Source organism: Musa acuminata, unplaced genomic scaffold (assembly GCF_036884655.1).
Source record: "Musa acuminata AAA Group cultivar baxijiao unplaced genomic scaffold, Cavendish_Baxijiao_AAA HiC_scaffold_1036, whole genome shotgun sequence".
NCBI lineage: Eukaryota > Viridiplantae > Streptophyta > Magnoliopsida > Zingiberales > Musaceae > Musa > Musa acuminata.
The window spans coordinates 44,605-60,713 of NW_027021250.1; the positions used below are offsets into that span (position 1 = coordinate 44,605).

The 16,109-nt window shown below is 39.3% G+C and overlaps 2 protein-coding genes across 29 annotated transcripts; both read right to left on the reverse strand.

The window, feature by feature from the left end:
* Window positions 1–106: 106 nt before the first annotated feature.
* LOC135665700 (receptor-like protein EIX1) lies at window positions 107–14,120 on the reverse strand. 26 transcript variants are annotated; one of them, XM_065177349.1, is made up of 6 exons: window positions 10,220–14,120; window positions 9,125–9,393; window positions 8,368–8,689; window positions 8,228–8,304; window positions 7,615–8,133; window positions 6,355–7,468 (listed from the first exon to the last, which is right to left on the reverse strand). In XM_065177349.1, exon 1 carries the CDS (start codon window positions 14,064–14,066, stop codon window positions 12,375–12,377), a length of 1,692 nt encoding a protein of 563 aa, XP_065033421.1. In that variant the 5' UTR covers window positions 14,067–14,120; the 3' UTR covers window positions 6,355–7,468; window positions 7,615–8,133; window positions 8,228–8,304; window positions 8,368–8,689; window positions 9,125–9,393; window positions 10,220–12,374. The 26 variants fall into 26 exon arrangements, 22 of the variants coding, with proteins under 22 accessions (XP_065033425.1, XP_065033424.1, XP_065033423.1 ...); XM_065177353.1 differs by lacking the exon at window positions 6,355–7,468 and adding an exon at window positions 107–286 and having other exon boundaries at window positions 7,615–7,706; window positions 7,801–8,689; XM_065177352.1 differs by lacking the exon at window positions 6,355–7,468 and adding an exon at window positions 107–286 and having other exon boundaries at window positions 7,615–7,712; window positions 7,801–8,689.
* LOC135665699 (receptor-like protein EIX1) lies at window positions 391–5,014 on the reverse strand. 3 transcript variants are annotated; one of them, XM_065177332.1, is made up of 3 exons: window positions 952–5,014; window positions 835–864; window positions 391–745 (listed from the first exon to the last, which is right to left on the reverse strand). In XM_065177332.1, the coding sequence occupies exon 1, from the start codon at window positions 4,528–4,530 to the stop codon at window positions 1,558–1,560; it is 2,973 nt and encodes a 990-aa protein (XP_065033404.1). In that variant the 5' UTR covers window positions 4,531–5,014; the 3' UTR covers window positions 391–745; window positions 835–864; window positions 952–1,557. The 3 variants fall into 3 exon arrangements, with proteins under 3 accessions (XP_065033404.1, XP_065033402.1, XP_065033403.1); XM_065177330.1 differs by having other exon boundaries at window positions 391–864; XM_065177331.1 differs by having other exon boundaries at window positions 835–5,014.
* Window positions 14,121–16,109: the final 1,989 nt, after the last annotated feature.

The following is a 16,109-nucleotide window of genomic DNA, read 5'->3' on the forward strand; positions in this document are numbered from 1 at the left end:
GAAAGAAAAGACTAACTGTTGACACTCAAAACCATATTAATAGTCTTCTTATACCATACCTTTTCAACAATAGCAACAACAACAACAAAGCATATGACATCTCACATGAATTTTGAAGGTGGCCATAAATGGATCATTCTTGCGTGCACATATCATCCATGTCACATTGACATGCATGTGAAAGCCTCTTCGGCCCAATTCCATCAGCTGCAGCAGCATGTCCCCCATTAATGGGAGACTCATCAACTGAAAAGATCTGAGCATGAGATCCAAGAAGATCATGCAGCTGCACATTTGGTGGACTTGAGCTTATGATGCAACCAATATGTATTTGAATGATGAAGACAAGAGGATCATTTACGTGAGTAGATCATATTAAACAGCTCCATCTGTTGCAACTGCAGATGCATCCCATAGCTTCTTCGGTTGGATAGTTGTAGCAATGTACAGTTTGGAGGATACAAATTTACAGTAAGACTCAACACGCAACAAGAGATCCCCTTAAAGTTCTACATGGGCACAAGAAGCATGAAGCACGAGTAACATCTCAAATACAACGAGTCTCTTGTGTATGAACCTTATTTGCTCTTTGAGAGCACCACAACTTTGAAGGTTAGAGAGCATACTAAACCATCGCAAGCAACTCCAGTGTACATGCAATTCAGATCCAAGCTACTCCTGCTCTAACTCAGGCTGTCCTATTTTGGGCAGAATTCGAGTATCTTGACCGTGATGCCAAGTTATTCTATATCAAAATTCAGACGGCACTAACATATGGAAGCTCTTTGATGTGAGATAAATTTAATCTTTGAAGAGATTTAAAAGAAGACATACCTTTGCATGAGAGGCTATCACCAATGTGGCCTGTAGGAAGGGTTAATGATAATTTAAACCTTGATCTCTAGAAAAAATTAGTAATGTAAAATGAAATCTGATTCTAGATATACTGACACTGGATTTACATAAACAAGAGTAGCGTATGGTAAAAACACCTGCGCATAAGTTCAACAAGTGTTAAATTAATGGAATAAGGTGGCCAAATCATTTGCAGCCGAAATTGTGATTGCAATTGTGTCAGTTTTGACGTGTAATGGTTGGGAAGAACAAGACATGCAAATGCATTTGATGAAAGTAGATATCATAAACTTGGGAAAATAGAGGATGAAAGCAGATACTATAAACTGAGAAAAAAAAAGAGAGGATCTTTTTAACTTCTGATTTGGACATCAAAAGAAAAGGAAAGAAAATAAAACCATAAATTCTATCTATATCTTCCTAAAAGTTTTAACCTCCTTTCATTTCTGCCAAACTGAACAACTAAAAAAAAGGGTGTCTATTTTGGAAAAACTAATTAGAAGGTGCAAGCTTTCTGGCAATCCCTAGAATTAGAACACTTCGTATGGTACTGAGATCTTGTCAGAAATGATCAAAATTGAGAGTGCATGACTTACTTGTATACAAGTCCAAAAGTATTCAGAAGAAGAAAATTTATTCAAGCTGATGATATGGTATTAATGAGATGAACTCTCATACAGCAGATATTGATGTTCAAATTTATCATCCTTGCTGGGAACAACAACGTTTTCTGATCCTAGAAACTTTCAGTAAGGTAAACACATATACTTTGTCAAGCAAGTTGTCTATAAATCGGAAGTAGTAAAGGTTCCAATTCTTGTTAAGTATTAAGGTACCCCAGACTGCCCAGAAACCAACAACAAATCCTGGTGCCATGCTCGTGTACAACCATATCATCTCATTCTCATCTCTATCATCTGGATTACTTTGACCTCGTGCTGTCTCACTGACATTGCAACTTTGATTCAGAGGAAACCCACAAAGACCAGGATTGCCAATATAGATAGATGGATCATTGAAGGTTAAAAGTTGATTACCACGTGGAATTTCCCCTGACAAGTTGTTGTATGAGAGGTTCAAGTGAGCCAAATAAGTCAGGGCAGCGAGGCCAGAAGGAATTGTGCCAGAAAAATTGTTCCTTGACAAGTCAAGGGACTCCAACTGTTGTAATTTACTGATATTTTCAATGATTTCTCCTGTGAAATGGTTTCCAGATAAATTTAAGCTGAATAAGCCAAAAAGACCTGTGACTTCTTCGGGTACTCCTCCAAATAAGTTATTGTCTGAGAGGTCCAAGATATTCATGAGCAAAAGTGACTCATCATAGGAGAGAGTGTTTCCTTTAGTTGTAATAAACATATGCTCCTTATATCTAATTTGATCTGTCGTCGAACTTGAAAATTTTTCAATTACTTTCATGGCAGTAAAATTTCCAAAGCTCCTTGGAATAGTTCCCGATAACTCATTATCTGCAAGGTCGAGAAATTGGAGAGAACTCAATCTTGAAAGATTTGGAGGAATATCTCCGACCAACATATTTGATCGTAGATTGAGGAACCTCAGACTAGTTAAACTTTCGCCAATCCAAGTTGGAATTTTACCTTTCAAATCATTATGTCCAGCATCAAGAATGACTAATTTCGTACAATCTTTCAAGGACAGGGACAACTCTTCATATAGACTATTATTGTTCAAGTGCAACGACTGAAGTGATGCTATGGAACATATTGACTTAGGAATAACTCCAGATATGTTGTTGCTTGAAAAATCCATAATTATAATACTTGAAGAATTATTCCAACAATTGGGGAGCACTCCTGATAAAGTATTTTTTGAAAGATCAAGAACCTGTAAGGTCTGCGATTGGCATACAGAGAAGGGAATTTGGCCACTTAAATTATTTTTTGAAAGCGATAAATATAAGAGGTAAGGCATATTCATGATGTCAAGTGAAATTGTTCCCGAGAATGAATTATTTGACAAATCTAAAAAATACATTCGAGGAGGAAAATATGGAAGAGGACCCTCGAAGTAGTTTGAGCTTAAATCCAACCAGTCGAGATGATTTAAATGCAATAAAATGGGTACGTGGCCACTGATCTGATTGCCGGAGACACTCACGTACTCTGCTGTGGAAATTAAGCTCCAAAACCAGTTTGGCATAGCATCAATAATACCAGCATTAGACATATCAATTTCGAAAATATTTATTTGCGACTGGAGCCATGCAGGGAACTCAGGACCCAGTTTGCAGGAGTCCATCTGAAGGGATTCTAGCCGGAAGGGAGGAAGCCAATTGCTCTCGACCTTCAGAGCCAAGGAGTTGGACGACAAACATAAGTATTTCAATTCTGTGAGGTTTCCAAAATGCGCCTCAGACATTACACCCTCCAAATTGTTGTGCTGGAGGTCCAAAGTAACTAGCTGAGACAGCCGCCCCACACTTTCTGGTATAGTTTCATTCAACTGATTTACCCCAAGATAGAGCTCTTGGAGTGATGCTAGTTGTCCAAGTGACAAAGGAATAGGACCAGAAATCAGATTCCACCCCAAATTGAGTACTTTAAGCTTCCTGAGTTGGAATAACCATTCAGGCAGCTGCCCACTAATATTCGTGTAGGATAAGTCCAGAATCACTAGGCTCATCTTGATGCAGCCAGAAAAAATTTCATCAAGTTCTAACAAATCTTGGTTGATATTGATGCCTGGCAATATTAAATTCTGTAGCTTGCACAAATTTTTGAAGGAAGTGGGTATTCCTCCTTGAAGAGAATTGTAAGCTAAATTAAGTTCCTTGAGGGAAGCCAAGTTACCAAAGGTCGGTGGAATATTACCCTGAAGGAAATTCCCATTGAGATCAAGGTGCTCAAGGCCACTTATGTTGGATAACCAAGAGGGCATCGTGGAGTTAATGGAATTCTCAGATAAATCAAGAACAGACAGTGATGTAAAGTTCACATGTGGAAGAGAAAAGGGAACACTTTGAATTTCACAGAGAGGTAAGTATATCTCCAGAATAGAAGGAAGCATGTTCAGAGCTTCCAGCCAGTGAGTACCATTTTGAAAGTTAACACTCTTCAGGTTGAGATGCTTTAGAGAGGAAAGGTGAGAAATCCAGAGTGCATCACCAATGCTAAATTGATGGATCGGAGCCACAAAAATGTCATCGGATAGGTCTAGATACTGCAGATTGGAGAGATTTCCTAGCTGGTGAGGCAGGAGTCCACCCAATCCAGCACGGGAGAGGTTAAGATATTGGAGTCGATGGAATGACCCCATGAATTTTGGAATATTAATGCCTCCAAAATCGTTCATGCTTAGGTCCAGGTACTTTAGGTGCTTCAGACCAAGTAAAGAAGGCCGCAACTCACCTCCTAAGGTCCAGTTGTTGTATGGCTCGTCACCAAAATCAGAGAAAGGATGCGGATTGTGGAGGTCCAGCTTGACGATATGCCCAGCATGATTGCTGCACGTCACACCCTCCCATTTGCAGCAGTCTTCACCCACCCAAGAGGACAGCCTGTTGGTAGGATCTTTCAGGCCTCGTTTGAACTCAAGTAGAGCACTTCTTTCGGCAGGGATGCAGCCCGAGGTTAGAGCTCCGTCGCAGACGTTGGGTTGAATGCATAGGAAGGCCAATAAGTAGAAGAGAACGTAGACATTGTCTGTAGCCATGGAATGGGGTTATGGTTGCTGGTGCATCACAATGCAGGTATCAACTGGTATATAATATGGAGTGACAAGCTTTCTCTCCTCCATTCATCTGTTAGTCCATTCTTCTGTCAGTCAAGTGTCAACAATCCATTTTCTAGGTTGACAATGATAGAAGGTGTCCATGATGTTCTACCGAGCAAATCCATTGTAATGTCTAAAATGAGTCCTAGAAAGTAGAAAAACAACCATAATGGCAGCTTAATTCATTAAGCACTGCCACCGGTATTGCATAGAAACTGGCAAGAAATTTGACAGAACAGGTCGAGGAAGCACTACCACAATGGCAGATGGTCCATATATATGATGTGATCATTCTACTACCAGTTCAACACTCGGTCCTACTTGCAGAAGCATGATGACCAGAATGAATGATAATATCACACTTCTAACTACTGAAAGAGAGATATGGTGGTCCAAATTGACAATCAAAATTGCTGTCATATATAAAATTGCTGTCATATATTAAGCGCACAATTGTCACGCTATCAATGTTACACAGACATTTCTGCATAAATTATCCAAAATTTCTTTGCATGCCCTCCTAATTCTTATACCCAAAACATAGCCTTCATACTTACCACCTACGCAGCATTTAAGATTTAATTATTTGGTACAATTCATTTCTAAATTACGATATCTGTGAATAATTTATATTATATTCTCGTTGATGAATTGTTCCTTGAACTCGTTCAAAATATAAAAACACATCTACGTAATATATATATATATACATATATATGCGAAATTCATAAATATTATAGTGAATCTACATGATTTGACTCTCAATGTTAAATTCAAATTTACATCACTACTCTTTACACACACATATATCCTTCATGAAACTAATAATAATGATTAGTCTGAGTTAATTGGGCATATGCAAACGTGCGTGACATAAATACAATATTTAAGTGACATAAATTCAATTGCGAGGAAAATTGTGTACATGATCATGCCGTCACAGTGGATCATCTCACACCAATACAATTATCCTAGATTACAGATAATAAAAATACGCAGCTTATCTTAAGGTTAATCATGAGAAATCTGTGGGTTGTGACAAGAGTGCATAGGGAGCTATCAAAGACATGTTTCAATCGATCAGTTGGATCTCTACTTCCAATAAATATTAAATGGGATAAGAGCGTAGACCAAGAAACCTTCAACTATTTGGTTATCTGTCAATATCATGTATTTGTTCCTCATTTCATATTGTCGTCTATCCTCAAGTCAGTCAACCATGATGCCTGATCTTGATGAGCCCCAAAGTTGGAACAACTTTCATCTAATAAAAGCTCTTCAAGAACCCTATCAAGAGTTTTAAATGACTGGAGCATCTTCTGGAATGTGAAGGTTCTGAGAATTTCCTGAGAACTGCTAAATAGGAGAAATTAGTAGCTATCGGACAACCATACTAAATACGAATAAGAGAGACGAGATTTGTGGCCACCAAAAAGACAGCTATCAGCAGCTGGGAAACTCTCCTGGAAATTGACATGAAAATGCAACTGAGCAGAACTAGACGAAGGAAGACTTTAACAGAGCCAAGTTGCTTCCTAATACTTTCCAATTGAAAGATCAAGGAAGACTGACGATTTTAAACAAAAGCAAGTTGCTCATCTACTAATGCGACAGCAAGGTTTAATCATCTCTGAATCTTAGGTTGCGATCAGAATCTGTTGCCACCATTCCTCTTTTGCTCATGTCCATGAATTCTAAAACTCTATCCATCTCAATTTTTTGTTTCTTTTATCTTCAAGAATTTGCTAACTTTACTCATGAAAAGAAAGAAAACGATAATAATCTTAGCCTTAAGTGAGGGAGCTTGAAACATCCCGATTAGTCCCATGTCAGAAGTGGGCAAGACTAAGATAGACTTACAAAGATTTGATGGGTGTACTGCTAAAATTTTAATTGAAGTATTTTAATCAATAGTTTGAGCTTAATAAAATTGACAAACTAGTTAACCCATCATTCCGACACTCTGAGCACTCCCTTGTATGATAAAGATTCCACGGCAGACTGAGTCAACCATGTTAGCTTCCCAAACTTCATCTTAATGGCAAAGCAGTTCTAACCACACCTTCACAGTGTGTGATTGCTCAGCTACCATCTCCTCTTCAAGTCCAGAATTCAACAAACACCTCTAGGTACATCATGCATGATGTTGTTCATGAATTTGCCCGACATATAGCAGCCGAGGAATGTTCTGTCGTGGAGCCTGGCAAAGGCTGGTTTGGCTCTGCCAGCATTCGCCATTTATCACTGAAATATGACCTATTTGATCAAAACATCTCAAACATATCACCTCGGTTAAGGGGAGAAAACAATCTATCTGAGGAAGTTTATAAATGCAAAGGCTTGCATACACTAATCCTGGTTGGCAGCTCTATGAGTTACCTGATGGCTGTTCCTGATGATCTTGCCGGTAGACTTCAGAGCCTACGCACTCTAAATCTAAGCAATTTGGGATTGGCTCTGCTGCCTGAATCAATCGGTAATCTGAAGCATCTGCGCGGTCTCCAACTACAGAACACAAATATCATTAGACTGCCTGAATCTGTGTCTCACCTCTACAACCTGCAAACCTTGGTACTTAGGAATTGCTATTTTCTTGAAGAGCTTCCAAAGGATACAAGGAATCTGCGCAAGTTACGGAATCTTGATCTACATCTTGATGGTAATTCAAGAATGACATTGGCGCCGGAAGGAACGCACACAAGAGGCAATTTGAGATTTATGCCACCAGATATTGGATTGTTAACTGATCTTCAAACACTTTCAAGATATATTGTGAGCACAAGGCTTCACTGTGGTTTATCTCAGTTGAGGGACTTGAACAATCTCCATGGTGAACTTCTCATTGCAAGACTTGATCTTGTTTTCAAGGCAGCAGATGCTGTTGAAGCAAACCTCATGAGCAAGGAACACATCAACAGGCTGGAGTTGACATGGAACTACAGTAATATAACTGAAGCAGTTGCACAAAGTATTGGATATGAGGAGAAAGAATATGTTCTAAAAAATCTCAGACCGCATACGAACCTGAAAGAGCTTGGAATAGTTGGGTATGGAGGAACATCATTTCCAACTTGGGTAGGAGATCCTTCCTTCTCCAATCTAGTCACCTTATGGATCTGCAACTGTGATAATTGTTTTAACCTCCCACCACTTGGCCAATTACCGAAGCTTAAATATCTATACATAAAAGAAATGCATCAGGTGCAGCACCTTGACTGCTCATTTTGTGGCAGTAACAAGCAAAGGTTTCCATCATTGGAGAAGCTACATCTAGAAACAATGTCAGGACTGGAAGAATGGTGTGGTGCTGATGACTGTGTTTTGCCTTCTCTTCGTGAGCTTGTTATCAAGGACTGCTTTGCTCTTGACCAATTAAAGCACAAATTTCCTGCTTTGACGAAGTTGGTGATAGAAGCATCCCGAAGTTTTGCTGGCCTATCTGACTTCCCAGCACTCAAATCACTAGAAGTGAAGACTACTGATGACTGGATTTGGAGTTCCTGGTCTGTTGTTTCCTTGCTTCCCTCCCTGACTCTCAGTGGACTGCAACGGAGAACCTTTCCTTTCAATATACAAGGTTCCCATGCTTTGATCCGTCGATTGGAAATTAGTGACTGCAATCAATTGTTATCATTACCGGATGATTGGCTCCCGACCGGCCTGTTGTACTTGGCCATCAAGCACTGCCCTGAGCTCCATACTCTTCCCAAAGGACTGCAAAACTAATAAAGTTAGAGGACTTGGAGATCGAAAACTGCAGGCATCTCATGTATTTACCAGTTGGCCTCATAAACACGGCCTCACTTGCACGTCTCGAGATCTCAGACTGTCCTGGCCTCTTGTGCTTGCCAAATGATGGTTTTCCAAGCAAACTTCAATTTTTTAGCATCAGTAACTGCCCGGAGCTCAGGCTACAATGCCTTGGGATGGGTGATCAAGGCTGGTACACTCTTCAGCACAATCTGCAGGTGTGGATAGATGGAGAACTACAAACTTCCTTGGTTCATCACTACCCTCAATTCACACAAGCACTGAATATATCAAGGTAAGCTGCACCTTAACTCTACATTCTTCATGCCCTTTAGCAGTTTTTTGTTTCCTGCAATTACATGCTCCTGTTATTATTAAATGGTCAATCACTGAATTGTACACTATGTAGCATGTGGATTTTGCAAACTGTAGTAGGCACTTCGGAATTATATATAACAGTATCAGGAGATTCATCTCATCTTTTCAAATGTAAATGCAAGTTGCATTAGCATCATCTTCTACAGGAGGGTTTTCTTTACACTGGAACTCATTTTTATTTTTCTTTTTCTTTTGAGAAGTTAACAGCACCACGATATAATGAGGTCAGAGTTGAAATCTCAAGCAAGTAGATAAGAACAATGACAGAGACATTATCAATATATTTTAAATTTTAAGAAAGTGAACAATGTTGAGAAATTGTAACAATCTCAGACAATCATAACCTTCTAACATATGTTAATCTGTAACTCGAAGAACAGAAGCAAACTTAATAGGGCTGCAGTACCATTGAGATGCAACATTGACAATCAGCAAGACCTTCCCATTGTAAATGCTAAGATCCACATCATTTCCCCTGGCATCCTGCATCGGAAGCCATACAACACATGATCATCATCATCATCAATCATCACCACCCACACTCGCAGAGAAAAAGTTTTCTTCCCCCACAAACAACAAAAACTCCTAACACTCGAGGCATCAGCACCATCAGCAGATACAATATGATGATAGTTGTCCAATCTGGGGGCTAATTGATCTGTCCATCTCATTTGACTTGACAGAAAACAAAGGATTAAGTCGAGAACGATGAAGGAAAATACACTTCATTAGCTTCAAGAATTCGTTCCGAACAAGAAACCATTGACCATCAAAAACTACATCAAGTTGCATATAATCACAAAAGATTAAACATGTTCCAAAAAATCGACCACCACGGTAAACTCGATCCATCCCTAGAACCAAGAACAATCATAAAGAAAGACCTAATCACAAGAAATTCAAAACTACAGGGCAGTGGATCTTAAAAAATAAACCTCCTTGCCGACTCCGGATGTCAAATTAAAACAAAACCAACGATAAAAACAACCAAACCCCTGTCAAAATCCCATCTTTCGAGCAGTCCTCCAAATTGAACAGCCGACTCAGTCTAAAAAATCGATCTTTGAAAGGAGCCACCATCAGCACACTAAAAAGACAAGGAAACGGAGCACACGATGACGATAGAAAACATAAACCCCGTGGGCCACCAACCTTGACGGTGAAGTCATGGATGGATCCGGCGGGCTTGGAGGAAGACATATTAGGCGCGAATCCGGAGATCTAGAAAAGGCGAAGAAGCGACGCGGAAGAGAAAACGAGCAGCAGCGGCAGAAAAGGGACAGAATATGCAGAGGACACGGCTTTGGTAATCGAGTGCTGCGTATGATTGACGCTTTTCTATTGGGGTTTTTATTTATTGGGTAATGCAAACAGCAAAAAGAGGGGCCCCATTTGAACTTGGCCTTTGATTGGCGCTGATCGTTCACAAAACAACACCAAAATGAAAGAAAAGACAACTGTTGACACTCAAAACCATATTAATAGTCTTCTTATGCCATACCTTTTCCACAATAGCAACAACAACAACAAAGCATATGACATCTCACATGAATTTTGAAGGTGGCCATAAATGGATCGTTCTTGCGTGCACATATCATCCTTGTCACATTGACATGCATGTGAGAGCCTCTTCGGCCCAATTCCATCAGCTGCAGCAGCATGTCCGCCATTAACGGGAGACTCATCAACTGAAAAGATCTGAGCATGAGATCCAAGAAAATCCATGCAGCAGCACATTTGGTGGACTTGAGCTTATGATGCATCCAATTTGTATTTGATTGATGAAGACAAGAATCTCAAACAAAAGGATCATTACATTAGTAGATCATAAGCAAGAGTAATGTATGATATAAAACACCTATGCATAAGTTCATTAAGAGTCAAATTAATCGAATAAGATGGCCAAATCTTTTACAGCAGAGCTTGTGATTGCAATTGTGTCAGTCTTGCCGCGTAATAGTTGGGAAGAACAAGACATGCAAATGCATATTTGATAAAAGTAGATATCATAAACTTGGGAAAATAGAGGATGAAAGCAGATACTATAAACTGAGAAAAAAAAGTTATCTTTTTAACTTCTGATTTGGACATCAAAAGAAAAAGGAAAGAAAATAAAACCATAAATTTTATCTATATCTTCGTAAAAGTTTTAACCTCCTTTCACAACTAAAAAAGGGGTGTCTATTTTAAAAAAACTAATTAAAAGGTGCAAACTTTCTGACAATCCCCAAAATTAGAACACTTCATATGGTATTACGATTTTGACAGAAATGATCAAAATTGAGAGTGCATGACTTACTTGTATAAGTCCAGAAGTATTCAGAAGTAGAAAATTTATTCAAGCTGATGATATGATATTAATGAGATGAACTCTCATACAGCAGATATTGATGTTCAAATTTATCATTCTTGCTGGGAACAACAACGTTTTCTGATCCTAGAAACCTTCAGTACGGTAAACACATATACTTTGTCAAGCATATTGTCTATAAATCGGAAGTAGTAAAGATTCCAATTCTTGTTAAGTATTAAGGTACCCGAGACTGCCCAGAAACCAACAACAAATCCTGGTGCCATGCTGGTGTAGAACCATATCATCTCATTCTCATCTCTATCATCTTCATTATTTTGACCTTGTGTTGTCTCACTGTTTTTACAACTTTGATTCAGAGGAAATCCACAAAGACCAGGATTGCCAATATAGATAGATGGATCAGTGAATGTCAGAAGTTGATTACCAAGAGGAATTTCCCCTGACAAGTTGTTGTATGAGAGGTTTAAGTGAGCCAAATAAGTCAGAGCAGCGAGGCCAGAAGGAATTGTGCCAGAAAAGTTGTTCCTTGACAAGTGAAGGGACTCCAACTGTTGTAATTTACTGATATTTTCAATAATTTCTCCAGTGAAATGATTTTCCGGATAAATTTAAACTGAATAAGCCAAAAAGACTTACGAGTTCTTCGAGTACTTCTCCAAATAAGTTATTATCGGAGAGGTCCAAAATATTCATAAGCGAAAGTGACTTCTCATAGTCTTGAGTTCGTCCTTTAGTTGTTACTAGCATCTGCTCCTCGTAACTCATTGCATCTGTCATCCTACTGGAAAACTTTCCAACAACTTTCATGGCAGTAAAATTTCCAAAGCTCCTTGGAATAGTTCCCGACAGCTTATTATCTGCAAGGTCGAGAAATTGGAGAGCACTTAATTTTGAAAGATTTGGAGGAATATCTCCGTCCAACATATTTGATCGTAGATTGAGGAACCTCAGACTAGTTAAACTTTCGCCAATCCAAGTTGGAATTTCACCTTTCAAATCATTATGTCCAGCATCAAGAATGACTAATTTCGTACAATCTTTCAAGGACAGGGGCAACTCTTCGAATAGACTATTATTGTTCAAGTGCAACGACTGGAGTGATGCTATGGAACATATTGACTTAGGAATAATTCCAGATATGTTGTTGCTTGAAAAATCTATAACTTTAATACGGGAAGAATTATTCCAACAATTGGGGATCTCTCCTGACAACATATTTTTTTGAAAGATCAAGAACCCATAAGGCCTGCAATTGGCATACAGAAAAGGGAATTTGGTCACTTAAATTAATTTTTGAAAGCGATAAATATGTGAGGTAAGGCATATTCATGATGATGTCAAGTCAAATTATTCCCGAGAATGAATTGTTTGATAGATCTAAAGCTTCCAATCCAGGAGGAAAATACGGAAGAGGACCCTCGAAGTAGTTTGAACTTAAATCCAACCGAAAGAGTTTCTTTAAATGCAATAAATTGGGTACGTGGCCACTGATCTGATTGCCGGAGACACTCACGAACTCTGCTGTGGAAATTAAGCTCCAAAACCAGTTTGGCATAGCATCAATAATACTTGCATTAGACATAACAATGTGTGAAATATTTATTTGAGACCGGAGCCATGAAGGGAACTCAGGACCCAGTTTGCAGGAGCCCATCCAAAGGAATTCAAGCCGGAAGGGAGGAAGCCAATTGCTCTCGACCTTCAGAGCCAAGGAGTTGGACGACAAAATTAAGTATTTCAATTCTGTGAGGCTTCCAAAATGCGCCTCAGACATTACACCCTCCAAATGGTTGTACCAAAGGTTCAAAACAACTAGCTGAGACAGCTGTCCCAAGCTTTCTGGTATAGTTCCATTCAGTTGATTTTGACCAAGAGAGAGCTCTTGGAGTGACGCTAGTTGGAATAACCATTCAGGCAACTGCCCACTAATATTCGTTCTGGCTAAGCTTAGAACCTCTAGGCTCATCTTGACGCAACCAGAAAAAAATTCATCGAGTTCTAACAAATCTTTGCTGATATTGATGCCTGACAATATTAAATTCTGCAACTTGCACAGATTTTTGAAGGAAGTTGGTATTCCTCCTTGAAGATGAAAATTGTTAGCTAAATTAAGGTTCTTGAGGGAAGCCAAGTTACCAAAGGCTGGTGGAATATTACCCTGAAGGCTGTTCCAACTGATATCAAGGTACTCAAGGCCACTTATGTTGGATAACCAAGAGGGTATCGTAGAGTCAATGAAATTCTCAGATAAATCAAGAACAGACAGTGATGTAAAGTTCACAAGTGGAAGAGAGAGGGGAACACTTGGAATTTCACAGTCAGATAAGTATATCTCCACGATAGAAGGAAGCATGTTCAGAGCTTCCAGCCAGTGAGTACCATTTTGAAACTTAACCTTATTCAGGTTGAGATGCTTTAGAGAAGAAAGGTGAGAAATCCAGAGTGCATCACCAATGCTAAATTTATTGACCGGAACCACAAAACTGTGATCCAAGTCATTGGACAAGTCTAGATACTGCAGATTGGAGAGATTACCCAACTGGTGAGGCAGCACTCCACCCAATCCAGCACTGGAGAGGTTAAGATATTGGAGTCGATGGAATGACCCCACGAATTCTGGAATATTAATGCCTCCAAAATCGTTCATGCTTAGGTCCAGGTACTTCAGGTGTTTCAGACCAAGTAAAGAAGGCCTCAACTCACCTCCTAAGGTCCAGTTGTTGTATGGCTCATCATCAAAATCGGAGAAAGGATGCGGATTGTGGAGGTCCAGCTTCACGACATGCCCAGTATGATTGCTGCACGTCACACCCTCCCATTTGCAGCAGTCTTTACCCACCCAAGAGGACAGCCTGTTGGTAGGATCTTTCAGGCCTCGTTTGAACCCAAGTAGAGCACTTCTTTCGGCAGGGATGCAGCCCGAGGTTAGAGCTCCGTCGCAGACGTTGGGTTGAATGCATAGGAAGGCCAATAAGTAGAAGAGAACGTAGACATTGTCTGTAGCCATGGATTGGGATTCTGGTTGCTGGTGCATCACAATGCAGGTATCTACTTGTATATAATATGGAGTGAGAAGATCTCTCTCCTTCGGTCACCTGTTAGTCCATTCTTTTTTGTGGATGAGCATTAAGTCAAGGTCAAGCCAGTAAGTCAACAATCCATTTTCTAGGTTGACAATGATTGAACGTGTCCATGATGTTCTACTGAGCAAATCCATTGTCATATACTTGTAATATCTAAATGAGTCCTAGAAACTAGAAAAACAACCATAATGGCTGCTTAATTCGTTAAGCTATTTAATTAGATATTCATATTTCTGGCACCGGTAGTGCATAGAAACTGGCAAGAAATTTGACAGAACAGGTCGAGGAAGCACTACCACATTGGCAGATGGTCCATATATATGATGTGATCATTCTACTACCAGTTCAACACTCGGTCCTACTTGCAGAAGCATGATGACCAGAATGAATGATAATATCACACTTCTAGCTAGTGAAAGGGAGATGTGGTGGTCCAAATTGACAATCAAAATTGCTGTCATATATAAGACTCAGAGTTTACTCAGAATAACAGTTCCTTCATAGTGATTCAGACCTTGCTCCAAGTTTGTGTAATTTCTGGTTAACATTATGACTCCTAAGTTCTTTGCAAGCTGAGCAATTATATATTTGTGTCCTATCAAATCAAAATTAGCTGCAGGTCATGATAATAAGAGATTTTTGGACTCAAACAATGCCTTGTAGGAATATGATGTTGGCTGGCCCTTATTTCATTGAACTCACAATTGTCACACAATCAATGTTACACAGACATTTCTGCATAAATTATCCAAAATTTCTTTGCATAGAGAGCTATCAAAGACATGTTTCAATCGATCAGTTGGATCTCAACTTCCAATAAATATTAAATGGGATAAGAGCGTAGACCAAGAAACCTTCAACTATTAGGTTATCTGTCAATATCATGTATTTGTTCCTCATTTCATATTGTTGTCTATCCTCAAGTCAGTCAACCATGATGCCTGATCTTGATGAGCCCCAAAGTTGGAACAGCTTTCATCTAAAAAAAGAACTCTTCAAGAACCCTATCAAGAGTTTTAAATGACTGGAGCATCTTCTTGAATGTGAAGGTTCTGAGAATTTCCTGAGAACTGCTAAATAGGAGAAATTAGTAGCTATCGGACAACCATACTAAATACGAATAAGAGAGACGAGATTTGTGGCCACCAAAAAGACAGCTATCAGCAGCTGGGAAACTCTCCTGGAAATTGACATGATAATGCAACTGAGTAGAACTAGACGAAGGAAGACTTTAACAGAGCCAAGTTGCTTCCTCATACTTTCCAATTGAAAGATCAAGGAAGACTGACGATTGCAAACAAAAGCAAGTTGCTCATCTACTAATGCGACAGCAAGGTTTAATCATCTCTGAATCTTATGTTGTGATCAGAATCTGTTGCCACCATTCCTCTTTTGCTCATGTCCATGAATTCTAAAACTCTATCCATCTAAATTTTTTGTTTCTTTTATCTTCAAGAACTTGCTAACTTTACTCATGAAAAGAAAGAAAACGATGATCAGCTTAGCCTTAAGTGAGGGAGCTTGTAACATCCCGATTAGTCCTATGTTAGAAGTGGACAAGACTAAGATAGACTTACAAAGATTTGATGGGTGTACTGTTAAAATTTTAATTGAAGAATTTTAATCAATAGTTTGAGCTTAATAAAGTTGACAAACTAATTAGCCCATCGTTCCGACGTCATGACACTCTGAGCACTCCCTTATAGGATAAAGATTCCAGGGCAGACTGAGTCAACCATGTTAGCTTCCAAAACTCCATCTTAATGGCAAAGCAGTTCTAACCACACCTTCACAGTGTGTGATTGCTCAGCTACCATCTCCTCTTCAAGTCCAGAATTCAACAAACACCCTTAAATCTTTTTTCTCAATTCTCTTGTATCTTTTTCTTTTTCAAAACCTTCTCACAATGGAGCTTCTCTCGGCTGTCATACCACTGTTAGCTTCCAATTTGGTTCAACTGTCGCAGGAACTGCAAACAGCCTACGGCCTTGATG

Coding starts and splice junctions, on each gene's coding strand:
- LOC135665699 (XM_065177332.1), bottom strand. CDS start 4,530: ATGGCTACAGACAATGTCTACGTTCTCTTCTACTTATTGGCCTTCCTA.
- LOC135665700 (XM_065177353.1), bottom strand. CDS start 14,066: ATGCACCAGCAACCAGAATCCCAATCCATGGCTACAGACAATGTCTAC.